This window comes from Saccopteryx leptura, chromosome 9, assembly GCF_036850995.1.
Source record: "Saccopteryx leptura isolate mSacLep1 chromosome 9, mSacLep1_pri_phased_curated, whole genome shotgun sequence".
Lineage (NCBI taxonomy): Eukaryota > Metazoa > Chordata > Mammalia > Chiroptera > Emballonuridae > Saccopteryx > Saccopteryx leptura.
The window spans coordinates 25,186,379-25,202,571 of record NC_089511.1 but is presented as its reverse complement, the minus strand read 5'-3'; the positions used below and the strand labels follow the sequence as shown (position 1 = coordinate 25,202,571).

Below are 16,193 nucleotides of genomic sequence, written 5' to 3'. Positions count from 1 at the left end.
CGCCCCCCTCGCCCCGGAAAAGGCGGGGCTTCCGGCAATGACCTAGAAATTGCGCGGCGACTCGCGTTTCTTTCAGTTTGGGCTTCGGGAGAGATGGCAACGGTGCAGGGGCCTGATGTGAATGTGGACGGCAGCGAGCCAAAACTGAGCAAAAAGTAAGTGTCGCTGCGGCTCACTGAGGCCTTCGCAGCCGAAGAGTACGAGCTAGGAAGTGCCTGTAGGCTTCGGCCGAGGCGATCATGTGTGGGGCCTTTTGCAGGTTCTCGTGGATGCTGACACGCGGGGCGTTATCCGCTACGCTCCCGAAACTACAACCTCCAGGGTGCCCCAGGGTCTGAGGCCGGTTGGGTCCCCACCTGTTGGACTCCTGGAATTAGAATGCGGAGAAGTGAGAGAAGAATGAAAAGCGAAACTTAATTCCTCCCGTCCCCTCTAGGACATGCGTTCTTTTAATATTGAGCCACGCCCCAATAAGGAGGTTGGAGGAATGTTAAATATCCCAGCTTTTCTAGAAGACTTTAATTTTCCTTGGCTTCAGTTAAGACCATTGTGAACCTTATGTATTAAAGTGATCAGTTCTAAAAGTGGCGTGCACCCATCCACGTGTGTTATTCAAAGGATCTGTGAGAATTGAGGGAATGACCAATGTCTATAACGTTGCTATGTCTAGCATTGAATAAGGACTGTCTTACTCAGCCGGGTACACCACACTTCACTTAACATTTCTGGATATAACTTTGTTAGCCACCACAAATCCTTGAAGTGTGAGGGTAAATATAAATAAATCAGGTGAGCCGCCCTTTTTAACTATGTCTTGTATCTCTGCATACTACTCTCTCTCAACTGGGGTTCTTCACAGAACATAGGCAAAGATTTGAGTGACTTTTCTCAGTTCTCCCAAGGATGGTACATAAAATAAATAGATCCATTCCAGAAGCATAGAAATTAGCATTACATGTAATGGTAGCTTTAGTACATTCGGGCTCAAATCTCTTGCTGATCCCTGACGGGATTGCACTCAACTATATAAAAACTGGTGTTTGCTGCTGGGTCTGATGGATCTCTATGTGTGAAACCTGGTCTTGGACCTTTTTTTTTTTTTTTTTTTTGCCTTTGGGAAAATGGAGTGGACTTTGATCTGTTGCATCAGTAATTGAACCTCAGGGTTGTAAGTCACAGGTACTTCCTAAGCAAGGTCTCCAGTTGAAAGTATGATTTTAAGGTAAATTGAGGAATCTGGCCAGTTCGTTTCTACTGACTTTTTTTAGATTAAGCATAGCTATCACTTTTTAAAGCTGCTTTTCTGTTTCAGGCACTGTGCTGGAACTATACAAACTTTGTCTAATCTCAGTAATAACCTAGCAAGTGTCCATTTCTTCGGTTGAATAGACTGAGGCTGTGGGTGATTAAATACATTGCTGAAGTGTGCATACCTAAAGTATGGTCTGTCACTAATCCAAAGCTCTGAAACAGATCTAAAATCAAACTCCACAACCCAGGGTCTTTATACTGACTGTACCATAACTCACATTGTCTAAAAGAACCTGCTGTTGATGTATATATTCCTCTCATGACCATTTTACCCCAGTTATTTTCTCCAAGTTTAAAAACAGACAGGCTGCTCCCTAACTGGTGGTGGTGCAGTGGATAGAGCATCGACCTAGGACACTAAGGACCCAGGTTCAAAACCCTGGGGTCGCCATCTTCATCATGGGATCATCAACATGATCCCATGGTCGCTGCCTTGAAACCCAAGGTCACTGGCTCAGCTGGAGCCCCCCAGTCAAGGCACATATGAGAAGCAATCAATGAACAACTAAACTGATGCAACTAAGAGTTGATGTTTCTCATCCCCACCCATACTGAAAACAGCTGAGCTGGGCTGCCTGCCAGGTGACTCATTTCCAGTAAATGAACTTGATTCCTCTAATTCTGTTGCCTTCCAGTGTTAAACATAATGTAGTTTAAGACCCTTCCAAAATTCTCCTTTCCTCCTTATTCCTAGAGCTCCAAACAAGTCTTAACTTGTTCAGAGCTGCTTTTGTGTGGCTTACTTTTAGCTTCATCCATTTTGCAGTTGACAGTGACATTTTATATGTTTTCCAGTGCCAAGAGAGAACCACTTCAGGGGCTTCAGAAACACAGTTTTAGGTCCTGTTTCCATTTTCTAGAATGTTGTGATCCTTTATTTCTACCTGTAAGCTATTGATTTACTTGCTGTTGACTTTCAACCCCAGATCTTTTTATCATAGCCAGGACTGAGAACATCGTCAGTTCCAGTTGCAGCAGAGTGAGTGTTAGGGGCTATGGTCAGTTAAGAGGGTCTTAAGTAAAATGGGACATTAAAAGGTTTTGCAACCTCCCCGACTCCCAACCCATAAGAGTAGGAGTCCTGGTTGGGTATATGTATACTGTCTGTCCCATCTGACACCACATCTCTGTGTTTCCTGTTAGGTGATGGTAATCATTAGTTCCAGGGTGTTCTGCCATGTTGACGCAAGCTGCTGTAAGGCTTGTTAGGGGGTCCGTGCGCCAATCCTCCTGGGCACAGTGGGGGCAGAGGGAGCTGCGACTGGGTCCACTTGCTCCTTTCACGGCGCTTCACAAGGACAAGCCACTTTCTAATAAAAGAAGGTTGGTGCTCATTACCTTCTTTATTGTTCTGGGAGCAAAAGTCCTCCCCTTACTTAGGTCCTTTTCTGTTAAGCCTCTGGCTAAGTCTTTGTTGCTAAAGAAAACAAAAAGTCCTACTACCAAAACCATAGTCCTTTCTCATTTTCTCTTTAATAAATTCATATTCTCTGTCCTTAAATTCTTGAGATAACTTGGGGATCTTATTCTAGAACAGAGCTGAAACAAATCCCTTGTGTAAAGGATAGCTACAATAGTTTTGGTTGTTTTCCCATTCCTGTCTTTTGGGGATTTGTTCCTGAGATTAATTTGGTTTCCAGTCTTATTTCTATTCCCAGGGCCTTTATTATATTAATGTTAGGAAGAACTAGATAGGATTAGATGACCTCTGACTGAATTATAGCACACTATTAACATGGGTGGTTTGAAAGAATGATCTATTCTATTTGAATAATGAGAGTAGAGTATCCCTCCCTACCCAAGTGTGTTTGGTTTCTGGGTTCACATAGCAAGGTTTCAGATCATAAGGAATACCAAGTTATCTGAGTTGCTTTACTTTTTGAGTCTCAGATGACAGGTACCAAGAGTGGGTGGTGAGGGATTTGACCAAATTTGTATGGCTTCTGTCCTGGATGCAGAGAGTAAAGGATTAAGATAGTGAGGGATACCTGTAATAGCTCGTTTACTAAATGCCAGGACCAGGCTTGTCTCTTTGTATACATTATCTCAGTCCTTACTGAGGAGTCATCTGGGGAGAGGGTTGTCTATTGACCATTTTACAAGATGGAGAGAAATTAAGTCACTTGTCCAAGGTCACATAATTGATAGTCAGGGAGTCTGACTCCAGAGATGGTACATTAACCTCTCTGCTGTGCAGCTTTGTACACTGTTCTATCCAGTTATTGCCAGAGCCAGGCTCCAGTGGGCAAAGTGAGACTAATGCTAAGGCCATTGTCAATGCACTGATCATTGCTGAAGGAGAGATTATCAGTGGAGTGTCCCCTTGAACTCTGAAGAGCCACCCTTCCCATCCCAGACTAAACCACTCCTTGGAGGGGGGCAGGGAGAGGTGGCAGACAGAGCTGGAGATGTTACCTTATCGTATCAGGTCTGATACTCAAGGAACTTCATATTCTACAACAGATAAATACCAGACAACTAAGATTCAGTCCCGGGCCTCAAGGGGCTCCCTAGCCTGATTAGCTTGAGAAAAACCTATCTTGCTGATTTTTCTGGAAAACCTTTTTTCCTATGCTATATATAAACTGATGTGTAGGACTTTTCTTTGCCATGGACCTGAAACTGAAAAGAAGATACTGAGAAAGAACTTTCACACCTTTATTCTAAGCTTATTTTTTGTTTTGTCTCTCTTTTGCATAAAGTTAGTGACCAAGAGACTAGACGAGGGGTGGAAAACTGATCAAGAGCATTTCCCCCATTTCTGACAAGTGGCTATGTGGCAGAACATAGTAGAGGACTCTTCAGACAACTGTCACATTGAACATTTTCATCTTCCCAACAGTGAGCTAAAGAGACGCCTGAAAGCTGAGAAGAAAGTAGCGGAGAAGGAGGCCAAACTGAAGGAGCTCAGTGAGAAACAACTAAGCCAGGCCAGTGCCAATGCCACCAACCACACCACTGACAATGATGTGGGGGCCGAAGAGGAGAGCCTGGACCCAAACGTGAGTCCCCTGGACCACCACCCCAGCTGGGCACAGGGAAGCTTTTGTTGGGGCTTCTGGCAAATTCTGGGAACCAGTGACTAAGGTAAACTAGGAATTGGAAGAGGCTCTAGGCCCTAAGTCACTGCAAAAGGATCAGGAAGAGCTTGCCACTCCATCTGGTTAAAAACACAGGCCCTGAGCATTTTTCTAATCAGATGTCATCGGACATTTAGGAGAATCTAGTACTCAAAGTGACTGATTCTTCTTCCTCTTGGAACTAGCTAGGCCTTAATGAAGTCCCAGAAAAACTGTCTTCCTAAAGATGGGCTAAGGCAGTGGTTTTCAACCTTTTTATACTGGGGGACCAGTGAAAATAGAATTATTTCAGGGACCCCTAAGGCAGAAATCACCCTGAGCATAAGTGAATTCGACTAAGATCATTAGGTCTCTAATCTACATACAACATCAGGCTGGTTAAGTATTGCACAGACCGGCATGAAATTTCTGGCAGACCCATCCCGTCAACAGACCAGCGGTTGAAAAACACTGGGCTAAGGTATACTTTAGACCAGAGATTGGTAAACTATGGTCTGTGGACCAGATCCACTTCCCCTCATCCCCCATCTCATCCTTCCTCCCTGGTATTATAAATAAAATTATATTAGAAAACAGCCATTCCCATTTTTTTTTACAAATGTCTGAAGCTGCTTTCAGACTACAACAGCAGTTGAGTAGTTGCATCAGAAGTTTGCTGACCCCTGCTATAGAATATCTTTCAACATCATCCAGACCCCATTTATCTGCCTTGGGGAAACGTTTGATGTAGGTTAGAAAGTGGGAAAGAACTGACTCACCATGCAGATGTGTCCACAAAAGTGGTAACCAAGGCCAACTGTACCAATTAGGTTTATTATTTTAGGCAGAACTCCAATTTTTCTATATTTTGAATCTTGCTTAAGTACAGATCTCACTCCACATCCAGTCCTGTGATTTCAAAGGTATTGGGTGGGGGCAGTTAAAGAAACCCACTGTGTTGGGGCCATTCTGAGACCGAATACAGTACTGTGCCAGATGAGCCACTGGTCTGACCAAGTTCAGCTTCCCAAAAGCGTTTTTGTTTTTGTATTTAAATAGCAATACTACAAGATCCGCAGCCAAGCAATCCAGCAACTAAAGGTTAGTGGGGAAGACCCGTACCCACACAAGTTCCATGTAGACGTCTCTCTCACTCACTTCATCCAAGAATACAGTCACCTGCAGCCTGGGGACCACCTGAGTGACATTACGTTAAAGGTGGCAGGTAGGAAGACTCCAGATTCTCTGAGCTCCCTCTTCTCTTGTTTTAGGAAGTGTTCAGAAATATAACAGCTTGCTTTCTGAAATTCCCAGGCTCTTTCCTTTGTTTCCCCGGTCTTATTTGATTTTGTGGGGCCTTGTCATAGAAGAGATCCCTCTTTGTTAAATTTAGAGTTCCTGGGGGTTTCTTTAAAGGGCCTCATCTCCTAGACCTTAATGCAGCCTGTTGTACTCATTTTTATGGTGGTGAACAGATCCTTTCTCAATTTTTCGCCTACTACCTTCCATCTAGCCTGCCACATTTTCCAGTGAATTCCTATGGCTGTTTGGGAAATTTCCAGTTCTCAGACCCATTGGGCACCACATTGCTCCCCACACAGAGGTGTTGGGGCTCTTGGTGATTTGTCCTATTCCTTCTATTGGGATTCTTGGGAATATCCCTATAATTTGTCGTAAATTCTCTCAATGGTTTTTTGACCTTGCCTTTCTAGTTGTACTTTTCATTTTTATATGTGAATTCAGGAAGATCTAAAAATACCTATGTGCCACCAACATTGCCATCTTCTAGGAATCCAGTGAATATCTTTTTCTTTTTTTTTTTTCTTTTTTTTTTCCTGAAGTAAGAAGCAGGGAGACAGAGAGACAGACTCCCATATGCACCCATCTGGGCTGTTGCTCCATTACAACCGGAGCCATTCTAGTACCTAAGGTGGAGGCCATGGAGCCGTCCTCAGCGCCCAGGCCAACTTTACTCCAGAGGAACCTTGGCTGTGGTACAGGAGGGGAAGAGAAAGACAGAGAGACAGAGAGAAAGGAAAGGGGGAAGGGTGGAGAAGCAGACGGGTGCTTCTCCTGTGTGCCCTGGCCGGGAATTGAACCCTGGACTTCCCCACGCCAGACCTATGCTCTATCACAGAGCCAACCGGCCAAGGCCCAGTGAACATCTTTAAAGTCAGATCTTCCTACACATCTTTAACTGGTTGGAATGGAGATCCAACATTGTCATGAAGACAAAGGCAAGACCTAGGCCTCTGGCTAAAATCAAATTGTTAAAAAAAAACACAGAGGGAGCCCTGGCCAGTTGGCTTATCAGTAGAGCGGCAGCCTGGCGTCTGAAGTCCTGGGTTCAATTCCCAGTCAGGGCACATAGGAGAAGCTACCATCTGCAACACCCTCCCCCTTCCCTCCCTCTCTCCCCCCCTCTATCTCTCTCTATCTCTATCTCTCTCCCTCTCTCCCTCTCTCTCTCGGTCTCTCTCCCCCTCCTGCAGCCATGGTTTCAATGAACAAGTTGGCGCCAGGCTCTGAGGATGGCTCCATGGCCTCGCCTCAGGCACTGAATGAAATAGCTCAGTTGTCAAGCAACGGTGCAGCGGTCCCAGATGGGCAGAGCATCAGCCCAGCCCCAGACCGGGTGTGTGTGTGGGGGGGGGGGGGGAGGTTGCTGGGTGGATCCCAGTCTGGGTGCATGTGGAAGTCTGTCTCTCCGCCTCCCTACCACACTTGATAAGAAAAAGAAAAGAAAATACAGAGCAAGCTTTTTTGCCACTGATGTGATAAAATGGCTTCTGGTTCTATCAGTCAGTATGTTTGCTGTTCTTTTTCAGGTAGGATCCATGCCAAAAGAGCTTCTGGGGGAAAGCTCATCTTCTATGACCTTCGAGGGGAGGGGGTCAAGTTGCAAGTCATGGCCAATTCCAGGTATATAGAAATATCCAACTACATGGTTTCTAGGTTGGACCAGAACAACACAGCTGGGGACAAGTCCCTTGAGGTGTTCTTTTCCCTTGGTATTTAAGGTTAGAAGGAGTGCAGTAAGGTTGGGTAAAGGTGAAGAGAGAATGAAAAGGTCATGTGCTCACCTGGAGAATAATGACTGCTCTTGGGTTGTGTAACAGTTAAAAATTAAAGATAATACTTTTTAATAGTTGATCTTGAATCTGAGATTTTTCTTGGGCTTATCTTAACTAAGCATTAACAGTTTAGTGAGGGTCCCAGGGTAAGCCAGTGGTCAGTTTTAATTTAGACTATTGTATACTGATTACATTTTCCTTTTACTCAGGAATTATAAATCAGAAGAAGAATTTATTCGTATCAATAACAAGCTGCGTCGGGGAGACATAATTGGAGTTCAGGGGAATCCTGGAAAAACCAAGAAGGGTGAGCTGAGCATCATCCCCTATGAGATCACACTGCTGTCTCCTTGCTTGCATATGTTACCTCATCTTCACTTTGGCCTCAAAGACAAGGTAAGCTCGTTAACTTCCAGCTGTGGTTTATCATACCATTGAATCAGACATGTTAGTGATCTCTGTCTGTCGCTTTTGGTGTAGGAAACCCGATATCGTCAGAGATACTTGGACCTGATCCTGAATGACTTTGTGAGGCAGAAATTTATCATCCGCTCTAAGATCATCACATACATAAGAAGTTTCTTGGATGAGTTGGGATTCCTAGAGGTGATGGAGAGTTCCTGACGGGATAGGCTGCCTTGCTATGCTTGCCTCTTTCTGTTCCTTCCCTTCCCTTTCCAAGGCATGTCCTGTGTCAGTATCCTTCATGCTCAATAGAAGTCCCCTTTCTTGCCTGACCTGTGGTGGCGCAGTGGATAAAGCGTCGACCTGGAAATGCTGAGGTCGCCGGTTCGAAACCCTGGGCTTGCCTGGTCAAGGCACATATGGGAGTTGATGCTTCCAGCTCCTCCTCCCTTCTCTCTCTCTGTCTCTCTCTCCCCTCTCTAAAAAAAAAAAAGAAAAAAAAAGTCCCCTTTCTTGCCGGTATTGTATCACCTTGTTTATGTAGAGGAGGGCAGGACCTGACTTCTGTGACAAAGAACAAAGTGTAGGGCCATCCACACAGTAGTGGTACCACGTTCAATGTGTTATCAACTCATTTTGCTTTTTTGTAGCATTAAAAAATTTAAATTTACACTAAATTTTTTTAGGAAAAACATTTTTACAACATGTTTTTTAATTGTTTGAGAAAGATGAGTACATGTTACTATAAAACATTCAAAACAATAGAGAAGTAAATAGAAGCAAAACTGAAAATCTCCTTTTATTTCTCCCAGCTAACTTCCTGCCCCAAACTTGAGTTTGATATACATCCTTCCCCTCCGCATATATGCATATATAGTAGATTACTCGATATAAATAAGGATTAAGTTCCTATGGCACCTCAATGTTATAACTAACGAAATATTCAAGAAGCTATTGTACGATGTTAATGGTGTGTGGTATTAATAGAAATTAAGACTTTTGGAAATCAAGCTATCTCTACTTTTTTGTCAAGTACTTGCACGTTACTATTGAACATAACTTTTATTTGGGGATATAACATGAGCTTTCCTCAAGGCCTCTGGTTTGAGCACCTCTGAGAACTAAATGTTTCTCCTTGTCCTTTAGATCGAAACTCCCATGATGAACATCATTCCAGGGGGAGCCGTAGCCAAGCCTTTTATCACCTACCACAATGATCTGGACATGAATCTGTATATGAGAATTGCTCCAGAACTCTACCATAAGGTAATCCAGATGTTCTGTTCCCTTGGCGAAGCAAATGCTGGAACACCATTGGCTAAACAGGTGCAGTGAGAAATAAAAGGAGTGGTGAGGGTTGAACTACCGGGAGGATATTCTAGTTTATCAGGCATGTGAGTGTCAACTTGCAGAGTTCCAATAGGGACAGACAGGAAGGGAGAGAGATGAGAAACATCAATTCTTCTTTGCGGCACTTTAGTTGTTCATTGATTGCTTTCTCATATGTGCCTTGACCAGAGGGCTACAGCTAAGCCATTGACCTAGGGCTTCAAGCTGGTGAGCCCACGCTCAAGCCAGCAACCTCAGGGTTTCAAACCGGGGTCCTCTGTGTTCCAGGCCAGTACTCTATCCACTGTGCCACCGCCTGTTCAGGCTACTTTGATTAACATTATACTCTACGTTTATAGTTCTCCTTGAATTAGATCTTATTTTAGTTTTTTGTAGAACTTAATCTCTCTCTAGATGTTTAAAATAACTACCTTCAAATCACCAGGGTAAATATTGAAGACTCATTTATGATTCTTAGGTGCAGGCAACAAAATATATTGTAACTAGTTTAAGCAAAAGAAAAGTATATTAAAATATATGCAGAAGCTCAGTTTCCAGGAGGACCTGAGGATCAGGCTTGATGACCACATAATGAGGGTTCTGAATCTGCTCTAAGATCATTGCACGGAGTACCTCATATCTTTTCCTTCCACTAGGCACAGGTCACTGCCCTTAGGACCTCTGCAGTTACTACCCCTAAAAGTTAGATCTCCAGGAGGAATTCTGTGCGATGCCTACATCTTTCAGTAGCTTCCTTTTTGAAGTCTCCCAGTTGTGTCTGATTGGCTGGGAGTTTTGGTCATGTGTCTGCATCCTAACCCCAACAGATGCTTCTTTCTTTGGCGAGGCTCACACTCAGAAGATGAGAGGGACAGCCCAGACAAAGTTCAGTATTCAGAGGTCCTGAGCAGCCAGAATAAGAGATTACTACCCACTACAAAGTCCTAAAGAGAGTCGATACTCAGCATTTCAGTAGGGACCCGAGATCATGCCTGAGCTGTAAAACTCAAGTTGTATTTTTATAGACAGAAACTTTGCAGAGCCATTAAGACAAGATAACCCACTATGACCGTGCCATATGCTGTTACTAGATACTGGTGGTTGGTGGCATTGACCGGGTGTACGAAATTGGACGCCAGTTCCGGAATGAAGGAATTGATTTGACTCACAATCCTGAGTTCACCACCTGTGAGTTCTATATGGCCTATGCTGACTATCATGATCTCATGGAAATCACGGAGAAGATGATTTCAGGTGACCCCTCTTTTCATCTTTCACACAAGTCTGAGGAACTGGTGTGCTACTTTCAGAAGGACTTCCTGTTGGGCCTCTTTAAATGAGATTTCTTTCCCAGGCATGGTAAAGCACATTACAGGCGGTTACAAGGTCACCTATCATCCAGATGGCCCAGAAGGCCAAGCCTATGAAATTGACTTCACCCCACCCTTCCGAAAAATCAGCATGGTCGAGGAGCTTGAGAAAGCCCTGGGGGTGAAGCTGCCCGAAACTAATCTCTTTGAAACAGAAGGTAAAGTGGGGCGCTCCTCCATTTTATGCCTCTCCTTCCTTCTGTTTAGCTCTGAATTAGATTGTGTCAGGGCTGGCGTTTCCCACATGTTCCTTTCTATTCCTTTATACTGGGGTAGTGTAATGTCTTCTATCCTAACTCGTGCATTTGTATTACAGAAACTCGCAAAATTCTTGATGATATCTGTGTGGCAAAAGCTATTGAATGCCCTCCACCTCGGACCACAGCCAGGCTCCTTGACAAGGTGAAAGGCCATGCACCCTAGAACATGCCCTCATCCTGTGCTAACCAGCCCCCTGCTCCTTATGAAGGTGAACTAGAGCTAAGAGAATTCAGTTTTGCTGTACAAAATAGTTATGGGTGTACCTCCGTTGATCCTTAGCCATTGAAGAGTTTAAGATAAAGCCCTCTAGCTTCAGGTGTGGGTGGAAGCTGATCCTCTTACACCTAGACTGGGACAATCCAAATGCCATTTAGAAAGGATCTCTAGCTCTGCTTTTCTTTCTCACTAAGCTTGTTGGGGAGTTCCTGGAAGTGACATGCATCAATCCTACATTCATCTGTGATCACCCGCAGATAATGAGCCCTTTGGCAAAATGGTAAGTTAAAGAGTAGTGTGTCAGTTATCTACTGCTGCGTAACCACCCCACAACTTAGCACAAAACAGTTTATTTGTCCTCAAGATTTTGTGCACCATTGGGTAGTCTCTGCTCTATGTAGTGTTGGCTAGGGTAACTCACGTGGCTTTTTTCACCTGGGAACTCTGCCAGGCACCTTGCTTCTCCACTTGTGCCTCTGTCAGCATAGCCTGGGTTTTCTTATATAGCGGCTGGGTTCTGAGAGGAAGCATACCAACAGGATAAACCAGGGGTCCCCAAACTTTTTACACAGGGGGCCAGTTCACTGTCCCTCAGACTGTTGGAGGGCCAGACTATTAAAAAAACTATGAACAAATCCCTATGCACACTGCACATACTTTAAAGTAAAAAAACAAAACGGGAACAAATACAATATTTAAAATAAAGAACAAGTAAATTTAAATCAACAAACTGACCAGTATTTCAATGGGAACTATGGGTTTGCTTTCGGCTAATGAGATGGTCAATGTCCAATTCCATATTTGTCACTGCTAGCCGTAACAAGTGATATGACACACTTCTGGAGCCGTGAGGCGTCCATCCCGCGTCACTGGAAGTAGTACTGTACGTGAGCGACGCTGCGCTTTGCGGCGCCGCCACATACAGTGCTCCTCTCACTGACCATCAATGAAAGAGGTGCCCCTTCCAGAAGTGCGGTGGGGGCCGGATAAATGGCTTCAGGGGGCCGCATGTGGCCCGCGGACCGTAGTTTGGGGACCCCTGGGATATACCCTAGTATGCAAACACAAAGCAAGCCTCTGCTGGTGTCCTGTTGGCCAAAACAAGTCATGTGGCAACCCAGCATCCATGTGACAGGGACTGTAGAAGCAGGAGGTGTGGTTCAGTAAGTCTGCCACACAGGTTTGTTTGTGAAGATGCTTAGATCGTCCTCGTCTGCCCCTCTTTCTTTCACACCCCCTCCCCTTGCTATTGTACCAGGTGAATTGGTGCTGCAAATACACGCAGGTTTTAGTAACACTTTTGAGTCGACTGAAATTCAGGAACTCTTCTTACATTGTCCCCCGTGTTAGATTGTGAACCTCCCCTTTGGTCTCTTCTCCCAGGCACCGCTCTAAAGAAGGTCTGACTGAGCGCTTTGAGCTTTTTGTCATGAAGAAGGAAATATGCAATGCCTACACTGAGCTGAATGACCCTGTGAGGCAGCGGCAGCTCTTTGAAGAACAGGCCAAGGTAAGGAAGGAGAGTGAGCAAAGGCACGTGTTTCACTAGTGTCCGTACTCCCCAGGAAATCGGCTTTAACCCTGGGTTGTGCCATCATCTGTATCTCTTGGTGACTTTAACAAACAATTGAAGGATAACGCCACTGGCTTTACTGGAAGAGGTCACACTTCAAGATTGAGAATTTGACTAGTCTGGCCCTAGAATTTCTACGTAAGAGGAGGTTTTAGCCGTGATAATCTGTGTAGGGAGTATAACATTTGTTTTTGTTTGTTTGTTTGTTTGTTTTTAGCAAGAAAGAGGAAGAGAGAGAAATGAGAAGCATAACCTTGTCGTTGCATCTCTTTCGTTGGTCATTGATTGCTTCTTATGTGTGCCTTGACCAGGGGGCTCCAGCTGAGCCAGTGACCCCTTGCTCAAGCCAGTAACCCTGCCCTCTAGCTGGTCACCTCAGGGCTTCAAACATGGGACCTCAGCATCCCAGGTTGACACTCTGCATCACCACTGGTCAGGTGACACTTGTCTTGAAAAGACATATGCCTAACAACAATATGATTTTTCTCAGATGGCAAATTTATTGAAGTGGCTTGTGGATGAGAGGCAGAATCAGATTAATGAAAACAAAGCCCCACAGGCTGCCTGCATGAATATTGCCACTGACAGGTGGTTTCAGGAAATGAGAGGAGGACTCTTGGGAATCACCAAGTCTGAAAATCAGTCTCACTGGTACCTGGCCTGTGGTGGTGCAATGGATAAAATGTCAACCTGGAACGCTGAGGTTACTGGCTCGAAACCCTGGGCTTGCCTGGTCAAGGCACATATGGGAAGCAACTATGAGTTGATGCTTCTTGCTCTGCCCCACTTTTTCTTTCTCTCTCCTCTCTTTAAAATGAATAAATAAAATCTTTTAAAAAAAAAGAAAAAATCAGTCTTCCTGGGCTCAGAGAGCCCCAGGTGGTGGAGCTGTTTTAGTTTCAGAGAAGTTTGCGTGTGTTCGGAGGTAGATTTTGTCAGTCCTGACCTCCAGACTTCATCCAGTAGTTCCTAGGAAACCCAGCAAGTGCTGTGTGTCCTCAGCGTCCCTGGAACGCCATCCCTCTGAACGTTTCACCATGCTTACTCAGGCAAGGGGATGCAGCCCAGAAGTGTCACTGTTTGCTTGTCCACTCTTCTAGGCCAAGGCCGCTGGTGATGACGAGGCCATGTTCATAGACGAAAACTTCTGCACTGCCCTGGAATATGGGCTGCCCCCCACAGCCGGCTGGGGCATGGGCATCGACCGAGTCACCATGTTTCTCACAGACTCCAATAACATCAAGGTACAGCGGCCCTCCGTGCACACTGGCCTGCAGCGCTCCACTGTGTTGTACATGGGGCCTGGGCCTGGAGAACAAGAGCGAGCTTTGTGCTGGAGGGAGGAGCAGGCAGAGGAGTTACTGTATATGCAGTGCCCCAGGCAGAAGGCCAGAGCATCTAACCTTACAGGATTTGAGGCAGAAGGAATACTAATTGTTTACATTTCTTGAGGATCCAAGAAACATGCTAAGCTCTCTCCATGCATTATCACATTTAACTTAAGTCTGTCCTTTGTAGATACTGTTATTACCCCATTTTTATAGGTAACAAAATCAAATTTTCAGAGAACCCCCATGTTTATTGATTCTTTTGACATTACATTGTGTCATGGGCAGTGCTTTTCATGTGTTCTTTTCCATTCTCTTGAGTTGAAAGGGACTGAGCTGAATTGAAGAACACATCTGTCTTTGCAGCTGGGATGTACAGATCTCTGGGTTTTGGTTGTAACAATAACTAGAGGCAAAAGGATTGGGTTGGTAACCATGAAAAAAAAGAGCATGTTTCTTAGCTTCAAAATGCATTTTATCTCCTGTAGGAAGTACTTCTGTTTCCTGCCATGAAACCTGAAGACAAGAAAGAGAATGTAGCAACTGCTGATATGTCGGAAGGCACAGCAGCTGGCACCTCTGTCTAGAAAATAAGAATTGCAAGTCACATGACTCAGGCATCTTTGTGCTTCGTCAGAAGATTGAGGACAGCAAGGGAATCCTTGTATGTTGCTATGCATTTGACTATCACAGTTCAGTCACCAGAGAGAGGGAATTTAGAATTCCTCTTTTAGTCCTTGTTACCAAATAAACCATTTGTCTCTATTTCTGCCGCTGCACTCTTTTACCTTTGGAATGTCACCTTTTTTCTCAGGTTGCTGGCCTGATGAAAGTTCAGGATTATACCGCTTTATTTACCAAATTTATCTTAGTGTCTGCTAGGTGCCAGGCATTGTTCTAAGGGATTAGGGACACAGCAGTGAACAAAAGCCAAGTCTCTGCCTTCATGGAACTTATATTCTTTATTGGGGGGGGGGGGGGGGCAGGGAAGGGTGAGCTGACAAACGAGCCAAGTCAGTACATATTATTTCTGGTAGTGGTACATACTAAGAAGAAAAATAAAGCAGAGTTGGGAGACAGATGGGGACAGTCCTGGTTTTAAAATGTGATCAGCCTGACCTGTGGTGGTGTAGTGGATCAAGCATCAACCAGGAGCACTGAGGTCACCGTTTGAAACCCTGGGCTTGCCTGGTCAAGGCACATATGAGAGAGTTGATGCTACCTGCTCCTCCCCTCCCCTCTTCCCCAGCTACCCCCCTTTCTCCCTCTCCTCCCCCCCCCCCATCTCCTCTCTAAAATGAATAAATAAAATCTTTAAAGAAAATGTGATCAGGGAAGCCCTCTTCTCCATAACTAGAGATCAGAGATGGAGGTCTGAGAAAAGGACAAACCGGCAAGAGCGACACGTTTCTGCAGAAGAGCAAAGGTGCCGTGTGACTGGAAAGGGGCACATGGAGGTCGGGGACCAGCCACGTCGCCCAGGTCTCCGGAAGTCATGCAGAGGACTATTTTAATTATAAATGAGATGGAAAGAAAGCCATTAGATTTTGAGCAGAGGGATGTTTTTAAAAGACTTCTAGTTAGCACGTGGACAGCAAGAGAGAGTGAAAGTAGGGAGACCCTTTACGCTATTACAGTGGGCTGTGGGGAGATGATGGCTTTGACTTGGGTGGTTTCAGGTAAAGGAAATGGTTACTGGTCATTGGACTCTGTCAGTGTTGAAGTTGGCAAAATTTGCTGATGGCAAAGTCAAAGATGATTTCAAAGTCTGGGGCCTAAACAGCTGAAAAGTAGAGTTGCCCTATATTTACTGAGATAGAAAAAACAGGAAGGGCAGTTTTGAAAAGAAGGTTGAGCATGTGGCTAAGTTTGACGTGCCTGTTAGATGTTGGATGGGGATAGCATGTTGATTAGTCAATGTGGAATTCTCTTATTTTCAGCTCAATTCAAGAAATGACAACGATATGGCCTGACCAGGTGGTGGCGCAGTGGATAGAGCATCGGACTGGGATGCGGAGGACCCAGGTTCGAGACCCTTGAGGTCGCCAGCTTGAGCGTGGGCTTGTCTGCTTTGAGCAAAGCTCACCAGCTGGACCCAAGGTCGCTGGCTCAAGCAAGGGGTTACTCGGTCTGCTGTGGCCCCACGGTCAAGGCACATATGAGAAAGCAATCAATGAACAACTAAGGTGTCGCAACAAAAACTAATGATTGATGCTTCTCATCTCTCCGTTCCTGTCTGTCTGTCCCTATCTATCCCTCTCTGACTC

General features: G+C 44.9%; 1 protein-coding gene across 2 annotated transcripts; it reads left to right on the top strand.

The window, feature by feature from the left end:
- Window positions 1–3: 3 nt before the first annotated feature.
- KARS1 (lysyl-tRNA synthetase 1) lies at window positions 4–14,691 on the top strand. 2 transcript variants are annotated; one of them, XM_066348088.1, is made up of 15 exons: window positions 10–155; window positions 2,455–2,634; window positions 4,154–4,313; window positions 5,430–5,595; window positions 7,199–7,292; window positions 7,654–7,840; window positions 7,925–8,050; window positions 8,996–9,115; window positions 10,270–10,432; window positions 10,533–10,706; window positions 10,865–10,950; window positions 11,220–11,305; window positions 12,409–12,535; window positions 13,699–13,842; window positions 14,415–14,691. In XM_066348088.1, the coding sequence occupies exons 2-15, from the start codon at window positions 2,489–2,491 to the stop codon at window positions 14,511–14,513; spliced, it is 1,878 nt and encodes a 625-aa protein (XP_066204185.1). In that variant the 5' UTR covers window positions 10–155; window positions 2,455–2,488; the 3' UTR covers window positions 14,514–14,691. The 2 variants fall into 2 exon arrangements, with proteins under 2 accessions (XP_066204186.1, XP_066204185.1); XM_066348089.1 differs by lacking the exon at window positions 2,455–2,634 and having other exon boundaries at window positions 4–155.
- Window positions 14,692–16,193: the final 1,502 nt, after the last annotated feature.

Bases quoted from the DNA above. Each gene is read 5' to 3' on its own strand.
- KARS1 (XM_066348088.1), top strand. From the start codon at position 2,489: ATGTTGACGCAAGCTGCTGTAAGGCTTGTTAGGGGGTCCGTGCGCCAA. The intron at 5,596-7,198 runs GTAGGAAGACTC...GTTCTTTTTCAG, and splicing joins CATTACGTTAAAGGTGGCAG to GTAGGATCCATGCCAAAAGA. The intron at 12,536-13,698 runs GTAAGGAAGGAG...CCACTCTTCTAG, and splicing joins TCTTTGAAGAACAGGCCAAG to GCCAAGGCCGCTGGTGATGA.